The sequence below is a fragment of the Cuculus canorus genome, chromosome Z (genome assembly GCF_017976375.1).
Source record: "Cuculus canorus isolate bCucCan1 chromosome Z, bCucCan1.pri, whole genome shotgun sequence".
Lineage (NCBI taxonomy): Eukaryota > Metazoa > Chordata > Aves > Cuculiformes > Cuculidae > Cuculus > Cuculus canorus.
The window spans coordinates 38,517,075-38,531,958 of record NC_071441.1 but is presented as its reverse complement, the minus strand read 5'-3'; the positions used below and the strand labels follow the sequence as shown (position 1 = coordinate 38,531,958).

The 14,884-nt window shown below is 40.4% G+C and overlaps 1 protein-coding gene across 13 annotated transcripts in view; it reads left to right on the top strand.

Annotated features, from left to right (window-relative positions):
- AOPEP (aminopeptidase O (putative)) overlaps window positions 1-14,884 on the top strand; it is a 189,839-nt gene that overhangs the window by 160,889 nt on the left and 14,066 nt on the right. For 11 of the 13 annotated variants that reach the window (XR_008447862.1, XR_008447861.1, XM_054054732.1 and 8 more), the window contains one exon: window positions 4,132-4,248. The exons of 1 other annotated variant lie outside the window; for it this stretch is intronic. Coding sequence is in view for 9 of the 12 variants with exons in the window: in XM_054054732.1 (XP_053910707.1) it covers window positions 4,132-4,248 (117 nt within the window). In the remaining 3 variants the exon portion in view is untranslated. Of the gene's footprint in view, window positions 1-4,131; window positions 4,249-14,884 lie in introns of those variants that run through there. One more of the 13 variants, XR_008447863.1, reaches the window with a different exon arrangement.

The following is a 14,884-nucleotide window of genomic DNA, read 5'->3' as shown; positions in this document are numbered from 1 at the left end:
TTTTGTTCCAAGATTATGTGTAGAAACCTTTTCAAACCTAGTAATGTCTTGAGATATCCCTGTAACACAGTATAATGGCTTAAGTCTTGTGTAGTGATATTAATAAAAGATGAACTATGCTTTTTCTTAATTCCCAGATATTTACTGTACATCGAATCTCAGCCCCACTGAGGTGCTTTGGTAATAGTCCAACTTATATTTTCAAGTTGGTTATACTTTTTAAAATTCTTTGATCTTGTCTTTTTCAAATACAGACCTGTTTTGACACTTTCTTTCATTTGCAAGTCATTTTAGAGGTAACAGCCTAATTATTCAAACTTTAAAACCACCACATCGGGTAACACTGGGCAAGCAGGAAACAAATGGCTATTTAGTGGCAGGAGAAAGTGAACTCTTTGAAAAGGCTGAAGAGTTGCAGAAGTTTTACAGTTCTAAGGGCAAGATAAAGTATACAATGCTGATACACAGCTTTACAGTGGGGATGATGTCTAATTATATGAGACATAATAGAAAACTTCTGGTGTACGGGATTGCAATATATTAATTTATTCCTTCTTTGTAGTGTCAGTACTCGCAGTGACTCACACTGGGGGAGGGGGAGCCTTGGGAAAAGTAATATGATTTCCATGTGGCAGGCATGGGTTGGGACAGAAGCGATCTATTTTACAATACAAATGGATGCTATTTCAGCAGTCGTTACCATAATGAAAACTATTTCTTGATACTCGCAGCTTTTCCTGACTGAATTAATCTACTTTAATAATAGCATCAGTATTTTGACTGAGTATGCTCCAGTACATTTCAAAGTGTGATTTATATATATACATATATATAAATATTATTTGAGGAGGGTTGTTTGTTTGTTTTAACAAGTGTTAGAAGTGTTATGGTTGTTTTCTGAATGTCTTCAATATGGAGATACACATTGACAAGGTGAAGTTTGTCCTGCTGTTTTGCTATAGCTGTGTTCTGTGTTTTTATTTAATATATGTTAGATATTCAGTATGCATTCACAGCATATGAGCTAGCATAAAGCAAAATGGCTTCGCAGTACTTGAAAAGAGAGTTACTTTTTGTTTTGTCCAGTATTTATGTTTTGGTAGCGCTTAAAAGTATTTTGTATTAAACATAAGGCAAACAACTGGAAATCAACAATGTGTTCCCTGAACAATTCTCATGGCATGAAAAATGAGAACAGGTGGGTGGGACGAATGAGGACAGTAGTGGGGAAAATGAAAAATAAGGGAATGTGGGTTTTTTTACTGAAAATTCAAGTGTAATTTTATGAAATTTGTCTATAACCGTTAAAATTCTGCTTTGGATGGTGGTGTTCATATCGCTGTGTTTGGAAAGAAAGAGGATTTCTGAACCCTCAAAGGAATTTTGTAGTAGTTTCTGTTGTGAAACTTCAGCCGAGCTTTCTGCCTCTTTGCTTAAGATAGGTTTTTCTCTTAGGCAGAGTCTCTTTTATTAAAAGGAAAGGGTAAGAAATGAGAGAATGTTCCTCTTTTTAGAGTTGGAAGTAGCGAGAGAACAAAATGCAGTACCTGCGCCCACTAGTGCCACTTCGGCTACAAGTCTTTCAGCATTTCTGCTGGTGCCCCTGCTCCCTCTGCCCAATTTCGCTAGCTCCTGCCTTGGACTTCAATTAAACCATGAGCCAGAAACTGGTGTGTGGAGTCTCATCTTGGGCAGCTGGAACGTGGGAAAATAACAGAAGCCGTGGTCTCAAATTTTTAAGTCTGCAGTCTCAAATCTAAAGTGATAAGAGTTTAATCTGTAATTCTTAAAACTCTTCGCCCATAATGCAGCACTAGCCAGAGGTAAATTAAGGACATGGCTGTTGCTCTGCTGCAGTGTTTTTGCTGGCTTCAGTGAGATTCTGTAATGTTATCTTAAACAGTAGCTTTGTGTGGATGAATCTTTATAGCAATTATACTGGAGATTGATTATAAAATAAGAACTCTCACCTGTTCTATGCCCATGTATCCAAGCAGCTCTTCTACAGTTTCTGCGTGTTACATATTGGTTTGCAGTCTTTGTAGTTAGCAGATAAAGCTTCTAAATCTGAAGTTATTCAGTGCATGGTGTTCTGCAACATTTCAGATTTTATTAGTGTTCAGAATGCATTCAGTTTCCAAGCAAAGCTACTTCCCAGAAACCTTCCTTGTTTTATTTTTCAGTGTCTCATCACTCCCCAGGCAGCTGCTCTTGGACTGTACAGTAAACATTCAAGGTGGAATTTTATTAGTTGTTCTGGAATCAAAGTATTTAATATTTTTAAATAACTATTTTTATCAACTCCATTTGTTGACAGGCTTCGGTATCACTTAGAAAATGTTCTACTAGGCATTTTCATTCTTCAAGAATACCACTTTAATAATAAAAAATGGAGGAAAATCAAAATGCAGTGAAACCAAAGCATTAAAATCCTAGAGATCCCTTTTCCTCTTTATTCTGATTTAGGTACTAATAATAAGTTGTGTCAGACTAAAAGAAAAGAAAATTTAGTTATTAACAGTGATATTTTATGGATTAATATTTATTAAAAGATCCTTGGTTCATGAATTAGCTGTTAGACATCAGGGGTCCAGACTTGTCGAGTCCACATAAACAGCCCTGACTTTGGTGTGTGTTGGTGAAAGAGGCGTTTCCTATAGCCAATGTGATTTTGTACCTGTGTAGTGCATTGACGCACCAAAGGGGGGGAAATGAGCAAAGTGTTGGGAGCAGAGTATCACCAAATGTGATAAAAGCTGGAAGTAGTCTTAAAGTAACAGGATATATTTTTTTCATTAATCTGTCTGGAGAAGATTATAAGTGCCGATTTCTTTTTGTGTGTAAAAATTTAAATTCACATTTTTGCTCCCTTTCCCCTTCCTATTTTGGTGCCCTGCAATGACAAATAGTGGGGAAGGCGTTGGGACATGTAACAGACTTCTGACTGATGAGAACCTTGAGCCCTCAATATCCAATAGATGCTTCCTGGCAGCTGGTGTAATTTCTTCCCAAGCTCTGTTTGAATTATTTATTTGTTTATCCAATAAGCCTATTAAACAGACCGCTTAAGCAGTTTCTACATCAGACTTCTTGTGCTTTTTGTTTTTAGGTTGCATTAGGTTTAACTTGAAAATGATAAATTCTGGAGTCAGACAACTAACTACTTAACATATATGCATGTGTGCAGATAGATATATAATGTGCGTGCCACAAACATGACATTCATTCTTTAGCATGTCATGATGGATGGTTTGTGACTCATTGCTCTAGAATATACCTCAAAATAGGTTGTTACAATGCTTGTTTTGTGGATCATTTGTTTGTGTTGTGTTTCTTTATTCACTTAAAAATTCCATGCAATTGCTTATGTAAGACATAAAAATGCCACTATTAAAAATTATACATTCATATGACTGCTTGATTCCTGAAATTATGCACTGTAAATTATTAACTTTTTTATTCCTTCCAATACCAAACAAAATGGAATTCCTTAGCATATGCATTCCATAAAAATCTTACTTAATAAGCTATGATTATGTTTCAATAAGATAAGCATGGTTTAGATTTGATCTAACTTCAGTAATGAAAACCATGGAAAATTAGTCTTAATTGGGTCCCAGCTCACAGTCTTTCAGAACACAAACACAGAAATGTTGAGGTTTTCCAGAAAACAGCTACAAGTTCGTGTCTTATTTCAAGCATGTGCTGGAAGTACACAGGTCGTCACAATATCATAGAATCATAGAATGGTTTGCGTTGGAAGGGACCTTAAAGATCATCCAGTTCCAGCCCCCGTGCCATGGGCAGGGACATCCCACCAGACCAGGCTGCCCAAGGCCCCATCCAACCTGGCCTTGAACACCTCCAGGGATGGGGCAGCCACAGCTTCCCTGGGCAACCTGTGCCAGTGCCTCACCACTCTCATGGTGAAGAAATTCCTCCTTATGTCTTGTCTGAACCTGCCCCTCTCCAGTTTATACCCATTGCCCCTGGTCCCATCACTACACGCCTTTGTAAAAGGTCCCTCCCCAGCTTTCTTATAGGCCCTCTTATCTTTTTTGATTTGTTTCTATATAATTGCTCAGAAAGTAAAGATCTTATATTCACGCTTGGCATTCATTTTCCTCTTAGCTTCTCCCTGACCAGCTGGTCTTACTTCTGGAGTCTCTCTTGGAGGAGAAAACGTTGTGTCCTGGAATACTGCAGTGCTTAGAGAAAACATACCAGCTCCGGGAACAAGATGCTGAGGTAATTCACTTCAAAAAAATCTCCCTAACATATGTCATTACATTGCTGACTGGGAGTGATAGTGTTCTGCTAGGTTCCAAGCTCATTTCTTCTGTATCTAAATCTGAAACTGGATGTTCTTAACTCCAGTATTGTTGCATCTTCAGATGCCTTAATTACTCCACATTTCTGTCTAGGTCCAGTTGTGTTTGCTTACCATGGTGGCAGAAGACAGTGCAGCCTCGATTTCATTACTGTTGTGCATGTACCTTGGGCAGCAAGTTTACTCAAGTGTTAAATTTCTCACTATGTCATGGTGACTGTGTATTCGAGCCCAGTTCATTTTAGTCGTGTGCATTGTCTCCAAATGCAGTTGTGTCTGTTATGATCTAAAATTATTCTTCCCCGTGGTCAGACCATGTTCCTTTTTGTGTGCCCTGAATTCTCAGGATTTTGAAAAGTTTGTATTCCAGAGAAACTACAGAATATTCTGGTTTGGGGTATGAATGCTACTTCTAGTAAGTGCCAGGGATATTAGCAGCCTCTGAGGAAAATACTGTTTTATATGATACTGTAAATGTGCCTTCCCCATCACAGACATGTATGGGGTGAGCATGCCTGCTCCAAAGAGTTCAATGTCTTTGGGAGGCAAACCAGTAAAGTCTTATTACCACATGCATCAGTGGCTATTTTCTAGACTTTCGTAGATTTCTCAGTCTGGGAGAGTTGTGACAATTAAGGCAGCAGAAATTGTGGTTGAAAGCACCCTTGCAATGAGTCTTTGCTGTGCGTATGTAGTATTCAGGAGCGAAGGTAAGAAGATTGAATCGCTCATGAAAATAAAGAATGTGTAGATTTATATATAAGCAAGGGTTAGTTTTGAAGTAGTGTATGATAAAAGTAATGTGCAATGAGGGACCATAGTAAACTTAACGTGACATTTGATTCTTGTTTCATTAAAAACTACTGTGCATGACTTACCCTGTTATAATTGGAACTTTATGGCAATGTTTAAAATTGGAGGCGAAAACAAAATCTCTCTTCTTACACTTGTGCTGAAGCTGCTGGGGGATGCTTATAAACACTTGGAAATCCAAACACTAACATGGAAGACTGATAGAACAAAGTCTGGCTTTTTCGCAGGAAATAATGGACAACATTTCCACTGTTGCCATTTACTATACCTTTTTACTTTTTTGTTGATACAGGTTTCCAAATGCCAGATTTGTATTTAATTAGTACTTGAACCAACATTTCTATGTATAGGTGTTGGAATATATTTTAATCATATCTGAATACCAGTGAAATGTCAGGGGGTCTATAATGGGAAGAGGGAATTAATAGAGATATAGATCAAAGCAATAGCTGTAGTGTTCCTGCTTCATGCCTGTAGCTTGTGAGCATGAGGCTACAAGCTTTGATTTCTCAGGTTTTTCCTTTCTCTCCCCTTTGATGCTTTCTTTTTTTCTTTATGTTGTCCTATAGAAGTACACAAGCAATCTGTCAGGATTTTTTTTTTTAAATACACAAAATCGTGGCCTCAGTGAAAGTAACATAATCTCTATTTTATTTTACAAGGTGAAACCAAGGGCTTAGCAGGCTTGAGAAATGCAACTAAGATAACATTACCATTAGCATTTTAACAGTCATGAGACACCAGACACCTACAGTCCTTTAAAGAGAACATTAGCTTACACTCCCTCACGTACCTGAGGGAAGGACTTTTCATGCACAAAGGATTTTTCTTGTTGTGACCCAGGGACAAAGAACCATAATACAAGCCTGCAGCTGATCTGTTCTTGTCTAGATTTGATTTGTGAAGACATTAATCACTTACAGTGATCCTGTTGTGTTACTGAAGTTCAGATGTGCTCAGTAACTAAACATCAGAAATGGATCATTTTAATGATCATTTTAATGCAGGCCTAAAAAGTAGCAGGCAGACCAATAAGAAAACTGTCAATGTCAGAGATTTTAATCAGGGATTTCTGTAAGTAACACTGTCAGCTGAGTTCCATCCAGCAGATGAAAGTTAAGAAATAAGAACTTGTTTGTTTGTTTTGTTTTGGTTTTTTTTAATTTTTGACAAGTAGCTTTTGAGTTCTTTAATTAATATTCTGGTAAGGATTAGCAATCATAGAGCCAGTAGTATGTGAGAGTGGTACACAGAGAAGTCTGATCTTTGGTCTTAAAAACTGTAAATAAAATGTCTACATACTCAGGAGTTTAAAGTCTTTCCCTGTATGTATTGTAGGTAGCTAAAAGGCCTTCTTACGTGTATACGTGATGCTGAGCACTCTCGCAAGGTCAAGAACATTCTGCACTTTGTAGTATGTGGAAAAAAGCAAAGCATTTGGATAATCTCACCTCATCAAATAAGTGTGTTTGGAGGTCTAAAGATGACAGTCGCCTGTTGCAGTTTACTGTTCGGTTGAAATAAGTCAACCTTTTTAAGGTTTTAAAGGACCTGAATGTTCTGTATGGACACTTCAGTGCACACCAGCATTGAATCACCACAGCAAAGTTTAGCACTGGGAAAGTACTGTGGAAAAGCTGCCCAGGGTTTCTTGAGCCTAGTTGACTGGAAATGGGATATTCATGCATTGGACTTGTTTCGTCTTTGCGTGTCTTTACAGTTTACTCCTCGAGAAGCCTGCATAACACAGCTCACAAACTCAAGTTCCACAAATGCTGCAAGAGAGCTCATTATTGGGCGTCTTTTTGTCATAGACAAAATAGCATGGGAAGTCCTAGTTCAAGTTTCTTAAAGATTTGTATCTGTATTTCTGAAGCGTCTTTGTTTCAACTTTAAAGTTCAGTGCTATTGTTGTTGGAAAACTGCGTGCACCTGGTGGTGTCTGCACTTGCCCACAAAGACATGCAGGTCTGTCCTCAGTCAGTGAAGCTTGCCAACAGCACCGTTTAGTACTCCTGACCACTTGTTACCACATGCACATCCAGTCTTACCGAGATAAAGACACACCTTACTTTAGAAAGGAGAGGAGTATTTTATAGCAGGTTATCTTGTTTTGATTCCCTGTTTTGATGCTTTCATAGCAACCAGGAGAGGAGTGAGGTATGAGTCAGCCTTTGCCTGGGCTTTAACTGTTGATCTCTCCTCAAGGAGTGCTCAACCTGTGTCCTTCCTGGGATCGCCTCAGCAGTTCCTGTCCTCTCTCAAAAAAGGTCTCACCACACATACATAGCTTCAAAGCAGGTAGGAAGTCAGTGGTAGCCTCTCCATTCCTAGACAGATACTGATTTGAATACTTTAGCTAAAACAGAATAGAGGTTAGATTTCTGATTCATAATGATATTTTATAATCTCTGAAGCAGCCATTGAGGTGCAAAAGCCAGAAGTGAGCTACTGATGGCTTACTCACATTTCAAACTGGTCTGCCTCCAGTCTTGGATGCTAAAAGAGGTTTGTAGGGCTCCTGCCTAATTGCAGAATTTGTGACTCCCTCCTGTTTTTTCCAGTCATTTCTATGACAAATAATGATTTCATTTTCCATTTACTCTTCAAAATTTGAAACTTCTGAGAAGGCACAAAACTACAAGTTTGATTTCCAGAGATTAAATTCACTGATGTGAGTTATTTGAGCTGAGCATATACAACGTAACTTTGAACAATGGTTTGAGCGCAATGAAATTAAAAGCCATTTTTCCATTGCCTCTCAGTGCCTTGAGCCCATCATGGCTCAGACCTTGTCAAGCAAGTGGGATGCAATTACATGGAAGAATGATTGTGTCCTCAGTTTTCTCTTCCCGTTCCCTATTTCCTTGTCGCGCTGCTTCATGCTACATAGTGAGATAGCTCATAGACAGGCTACATCTCCATGACATACCACATCCTGTGCCTAAGAGAAGCATTGTAGAAGCTGGCTGCGGTTTGAAGGTGCGAAATCCAGCTGAAGTTCAGCTGAGGAGAACTGAGATATGTTATGAGCAGCTACAGTCACCTTCAGCACAGCAAGATAATAGAATCAAAGAGGATCTGGAGTTGGGTTTTTTTTGTTTCTTTCTGAAGTGGCTGTTTTGTGCAGATATTTCATTTTTTCGGTATCTAGCATCTGGCAGAACATGGAGAGCTGGTCTACATGGACAGTATTTTTTTTATACTGTTTGCCTAACTTTGACAACACTTTTTTGTCATGACTGTGCAAGCTTGTTTGTGCATAGAGTGTTGAGAACCTCTCATTTTAAAAAAAAAATTGGAATTAGTTACAACAATCTAAAGACAACTGCAAGCTCTGGATAACACATTGAATCTGTTAACTAGAACAAGTCTGTGATTATTTCCATTGTTTCTGTTTCAACATCTTAATTTAGTCAGCAGAGGCCTGTAATGTCCATGTACTCACCATCACAGGACAGCTGAGTAGCCTGCACAATGCAAGAAAGGTGATGGAAAAGACCACTAAGGCCATAGGAGAATGACATTGGGTATATGCGACACTTTCAGTCCTGTTTAAGACTTGACAGTATTTCTGCAAGTGTGTTTTACCTGTTGCTGATTTATCTAAGACCTGGTGATAAAAAATACAGAATGTGGATGAAGCAGAAAGATTTATGGTATATTTCCACAGACTTCACCTTAGAGTTAGCTTTTCTTTCTTTCCTACTGCAGACATCAGTTTTTTATAAATTATTTTGCCTGCACAGCATATGTAAAGTTGCTTTGTTCTCTCAGCATATGTAAAGTTCTTTCAGCATATGTAAAGTTTGCCCTTCTCTCAGCGAGCTGGCTGCAATGCACTTCACTTACATAATGCTTCCCCTGTATTCAGGATCATAATGTGGTATATATGGGGAAGGAGAGGGGACTGTAACTGTTCCTGCAGAAAATGTGAGTAAAATGAGTTGAGATCATAATATCATCAGTCACGTGGGTGGCATAAAGCCATTCTCGCACAACTACTTCTTTGTGCATGAGGTCTGCTTGTGAGTCCTGGGCTGTAAAGTAGTGGCGTCTTATTTCACTGAGAGAAATCCAGTCATACTAATACAAACCATATAAGGTTCTTGGTGTCCTGAAAGTAGTGAGAATTGTGCTTGGGACAAAATAACCTTGCTTCATTGATCTTTCCTAGCCCATGAAAAGCTGGCAGACATGGAAGTACAAATGGATTACAGTACAATATCTGTCTTGCCACTTCCCATCTGATGGTGCCTGCATGGAGCTGAGCACATTCGCGCACAGCATTATTCAGCTGTCAGGTCAGTTGTGGTTGGGCATTGTTGTAAGGTACCCTTATGGAACAGAGCTCAGTAGAGGGCACTGTAAAACTGGGTGAGAAAAGGGAACTGCTCAGGAAAGGTCAGTCCATGCTTGCAGGCAGACAAGGCACTCAGTCCTCCCTTGGGGTGGGGGCTCAGCAGCAGTCTCCAGCTTTTGAATAAAATTAGCAATGTGTTGCAAATATCTCCACAGGCTTGCCAGTGCTTTGTGACTGGACCATGGAGCAACAGATAGGTGTGTTTCAGATAGTGGCCTTGCAAATGAACAGAGAGAGACAGGATCCTTTTCTGTAACTTATGTCGTTGTTGGTATGAACCATCAATTCAGTCGATGAAACAAGAAAAATGCTGAGCTACTGACCATATACAGGACATTACTTTCTTGAAAAGATTAATGAATACAATAAGTTTTTGTTTCTGCAAAAGTAAAAACAGTTTCTGTGTTTATTCCATATTTAAACACACAGATTATATTTCAGTTTCAACTTGAGACAGAATGAGATGCCTTATTTTGTTTATTAATATTCTGCAGGACTTAAAAACTGCTGTGAAAATTTATCACAGATGCAAATAAGTTTCACCTGCCTTTTCCTTTCCTAATGTTATATTCAGAGAACTATTGTGCTCTCTTCCAGATCATTCCCCTGGCAAAGGCTAGCAAAGAATATATTACTGTCATATAGAGTCTGTCACATTTTCACTAGTAGAGGGACTCATTTCAGAGTACAGCCAACTCTATACCCATCTCCTCAAAGAAATACCATTGACTGGCACAGCAGCCACTCATCAGAAGGTTCTTTGTCATCTTGATTTGTTTTTTTGTAATGAAGACCATCCTGTTTCATGTTGTTACTTTCGTTGTGTCTAAATTCAGTTTGCAGGACCTTTGGCATGGATGGTATTGACATTACTGTTGGTAAAGATAGTTTTTCAGAACTGTGCATTCACAGGAGTTCACAGTAATTTTTTCCCAAGGAAAGGAATTTTGAAAAGGGTAGGTTCCATGAATATGGCACGTGCTTCCCAAAAATGAGGCCCAAAATTCAATGTGAAGCTATGAAAATTGGAACAGGATGAGGGAAAAATGTTTCCAGTAACAGCAGTGGGAGCCATCCCCTGGGACTGACTTTGACTGGTGTGCCCATCATAACTGAGCGGATGTTTTGGGATGGGTTTGTAAGACTGACCAAAGGATGATCTGAAATAGCTGTGATTCAGATTTGTTGTGTTTCTACATGCAAAGTATGGGGGCTTTTGCAGCTGCCTTAGAAGAGCAGAAAACCCCTCCATCAGCATTAGTTCTCCGAAGGGCATGATCAGAGCATGAGATTTATGGAGCACTGGAACTAGCTTTGCACCAGTCAGCACTCCTAGTCCCACACCCCTCCAGCAGCCAACAGCAACACATTTGTTCCAAGTGATCTCACTCGCTGCTGGGTGGCATTAACAGGAGTTTCCAAGCCTCTGACTGATGCCATTACTGGTGCTGTTCTGTTCACTTACCACCCTTTATTTTTCTAACTGGTTTGGAGACTTAAATTCCTCCTTATCCGGCAACCCAACAATCTAGCAAGACTTGGCAAGTCAGGGAACTCATAGTAGGAGGGAACTAAATATGGAATTGGGTTGGGCTGGGTCTTTTTACTTTTTATACAAAGAATTCTTGGAGGAGGGTATTGGAGATAGTTCCTGCTTTTCTGTGCCCTTTTGTCCAGAAAGGAGGATAAAGTGGTGGAGTCCTCTGGGCTTCTGAAATCAAAGTTGTTCTGAGTTGGGTGCAAATGCTTTATATGAATTTTACACACTATTTCTGTGTAGGGCAATGCAAACCCATGACTGTAATACAAACCACCTGTCCTTGTCATGAAATATAAAAGTTTGCCTTTCATATTTATGATAGCACTGACATGGATGATTGCAGCCAGGAGAGTGGTGAGGCGCTGGCACAGGTTGCCCAGGGAAGCTGTGGCTGCCCCATCCCTGCAGGTGTTCAAGGCCAGGCTGGATGGGGCCTTGGGCAGCCTGGTCTGGTGGGATGTCCCTTCCTATGGCAGGGGGGTTGGAACTGGATGATCTTTGAAGTCCCTTCCAACCCAAACTATTCTATGATTCTATGATATGAAGGAGACTAGTTTTGAAAACACAAACAAAAGCTCCTAGCGATCAGCAGTGGGTTTGGGGTTTTTTTTGTTTCATTGTGAAATTGTAGGCTGCATTGTGCTGGTGTGGTGCATCCTCTTTGTTTGTTTGTTTAATTCAGAAGAAAAAAACACAACCTGAAGATAGTTTTTATTTAAAATAAACTGATCTTGAGGTTACATCCAAGCAGCTCCTCTAATACTTCTCATGCGTGTATGAAGGCTGTCTGCAGGTGCAGGTAATACCTGGGAAAAAAAAACCTACTATGCCATAAGCTTGTGAAGTCTAAAGATTGCAAGAAACAGAACAAATCAAAGCTGGTAACTGTAGCTGGTTCTGACGTCATCACCTTAGCCACACAGATTTGGTCCCACTGCTGAGTCACTGACTTAATAATGTGTGGGTAAAAGTCTGCTTTCCTCCTTTTAACTCTGCCATTTAAATACCTTTGGGGTTGTGGTGTCCTGGAGAGGAATTTTGTTGTATTCCACATGAGCTAAGCATCATCCTAAGCAGCAACAGTCACTGTATTCTTAGGCGCAGGGAATAAAGGAAGAGAAAATGAATAAAAAATCTGAAACTTGGATTAAAATGTAGATGTTCTTATTTCAGGAATGAGCATGTTTCTTCTGAGTTTATAAAATCAGTATGTATTTCACTTAAGGACTATTGCTGAGGGTTCAGGAAAGGGGGGGGGTTGAGAGTGCGGTGAAAGGTTTTTGTCTTTAGGGTCAAAATCTCATGTTTAATTGTTTTGAAAATTGGAAATGAAGTTTTAAATTATGCAAAGTTGGAAGGATGTGAACACGGGCTGAGTAGACTGGATGTGACCTAAGCTGTGGAAAAGCCAGGCAGCCACATTGTTCATTGACTGAAATTTGAGTCTTATATTCATATGGAGTTCTAGATTCTGCCTATGACAGTAACCTTGCCTGTAAATCACAAATGTTTGGACCATGGTCACTGTGGGAGGCCAAAGATAAAAGGAAGGCACTTTTTTTTTTTTCCTTATTTACAAGAAAGAGGAGACAGAGGTAGAGGGATGGAGAGAATGGTGTAAGCAAAGGAGATAGCTTGCTGTTTATTTGATAGTTGCAGCAGCCTTTCCTTTTGCTGAGCAGGAGTTATAATTTAATAATAATTGGTAACAGACGGCTGGTGTGCTTGATCTCGAACTCTTCAGAGTTGGATTTCTGCTTCAGATGTGTGGGTGTTTATGTGCTTTTTCCCACTAAAACATTTGGGTTTATAAGCCCAATGTGCTTTTATGTGCATGTATAAATAGCTTGGGTTGAAATACATATACAAACACTGTATGTGTAAAAATACTAGGCAGACACCATCTGGGGAGAGCCAGGAGAGACAGCGGTCGTGGAAAATAGTTGAATCACTCATGATGTTGATGGAAAATAGTTGAATCACTCATGATGTTGATATAAAAAGATTACAGTGATACCAGAGGTATTCTAGCCAGTAGAGCGTCAGAGGGAATATGGATGGGATTGTGTATGAGATGGAGAGGTAGTTGTGCTTCTGCCTTTTGATAAATTTGGGATGTATACTTACGTCCAAGCTAGTCTTACCTTGCTGAAGTTACGTGCCCCTGTCGTACTCCATGGTGGAAGCTGCAGTTGTACCGGAGGCTGGGACTTGGTCTTCCTCCCTTTCCTTCTGAGGTACAGGATCTTCCAGCCCCTTAGCACCCTGTTCTTACTTGCCCATATGTACAGCCATCTTCACCACAGCACCTAGATGGGAGAAGGGATAGCAGAGTTAAAGGGTGGGTGGGAGCAAAGACTCAGGAGCACCCTACCAGTCCTTTAGTGGGAATGGGGAGTGTGAGGTGCTGTAGGGTTGGGCACAGGCGCAAGACCCACCCAGTTCTGGTGCAGAGTCCTGCTGGGATGCCAGCACATCTCCCGGTGCTGGGAATAGAGGGAGGTTTGTGGTCGTGGCACAAGCCTGTCTTCTTCCCGACCAGAAGGCAGTCTCGCCCCTGAGAGCCAGCAGCACCACAGCAAAGCAAAGCTCAGCACATATCTCCAGTGAAATTGTTAAAAAGGCAGCTGATGACATCTTTTCTGCCATGTTCATCCTTCTGCAAGCTGTGAACGGCACTAATGTTCTGGCATGCAGAACAAGCAGGGGGAAAGGATAGCATTTGGTTCTACTATAAGCAGTGTACTTATGGTTTTAATTAAAGCTTATTTTTAAAAACCTTTGGTTTTCAAATTAAATGAGTTCACATGCTGTGTTAAACATTTTCTTACCTTACATGCACTACGATATAGGAGCTGCTCCCTCCAGCATGGAGATGGCAGCAGCACAAAGGGGAATGCAGTGAGAAAAGCCTTTGGGCACAGCAGGCACATGTTGTACCAGCAGATGTTGTTGCAGCTGTCACACTACCTTGGTGCTGGTAGCCCCCTTCTCATCCAGCTGTGCTATAGGTCACTGTCCTATCGTCGTTTCGCTGGTCCACTATAAAAGAACAAAAACTGGAGACCACATCCTGTTGTGTGTCCGTCTCCTGTTAGACTGGCTGGGGAGGGGCAGACTAAAGGGCATTTTGGATTACAGAATTAGGCATCCTAAGTGAGTCACTTATTCATGCTGACAACTTTGACAGCAGAAGAGAGACACCACCCATGACACCATTGAAGAAGGATTAGACATGGCTTCTTAGTCTCTTGCTTTTTCTGACTCCTTTTCGGAAATTTCCTTCAGCTAATGCGGATGTCATTGATCATAGGTGGGGCCCACATGGAGAGCAGAGTGTCTGGTCTCTAATTGGGAGCTCTCTGCTTGTGAACCTGAGGTGGGGAAAAAGGGGCATTTATCTTTTCCAAACAAGTCCTCAGCATGTGCTTCATTGCCGGAATTAATCTTGTTCTGAAATGCTGCCCTTCAGTTGCTGTGCCTCTCTGATCACAGAAAGCAGCAGGGGTGCCCTCTGCTCTGCTTAGACTGCCATAAGCAACATGTTTGGTGATTCCTGGGCTTCTGTATGCTTCTGTAGAAAAGAGCCTCCACACTGGTGGTTTTATTTGGAAGTGGAAGTGGAATAATGTGTTTACAGTCTGTGGGAGCTGAAGAAGAGCGATCTAATCAGGTTGCTCTTAGGCAAGGCAGTGGTACCACTGAAACTTTTTAACAGCAGAATTCAATTTCATTATGTAGAACTGGATGAATGCTAAAACAGGAGCATGATGTTGGAGGAGAGTGGAAAGGATGGGAAGGAAATACATTTGTAAGGATGAGAATGTTCAAGCCTGCA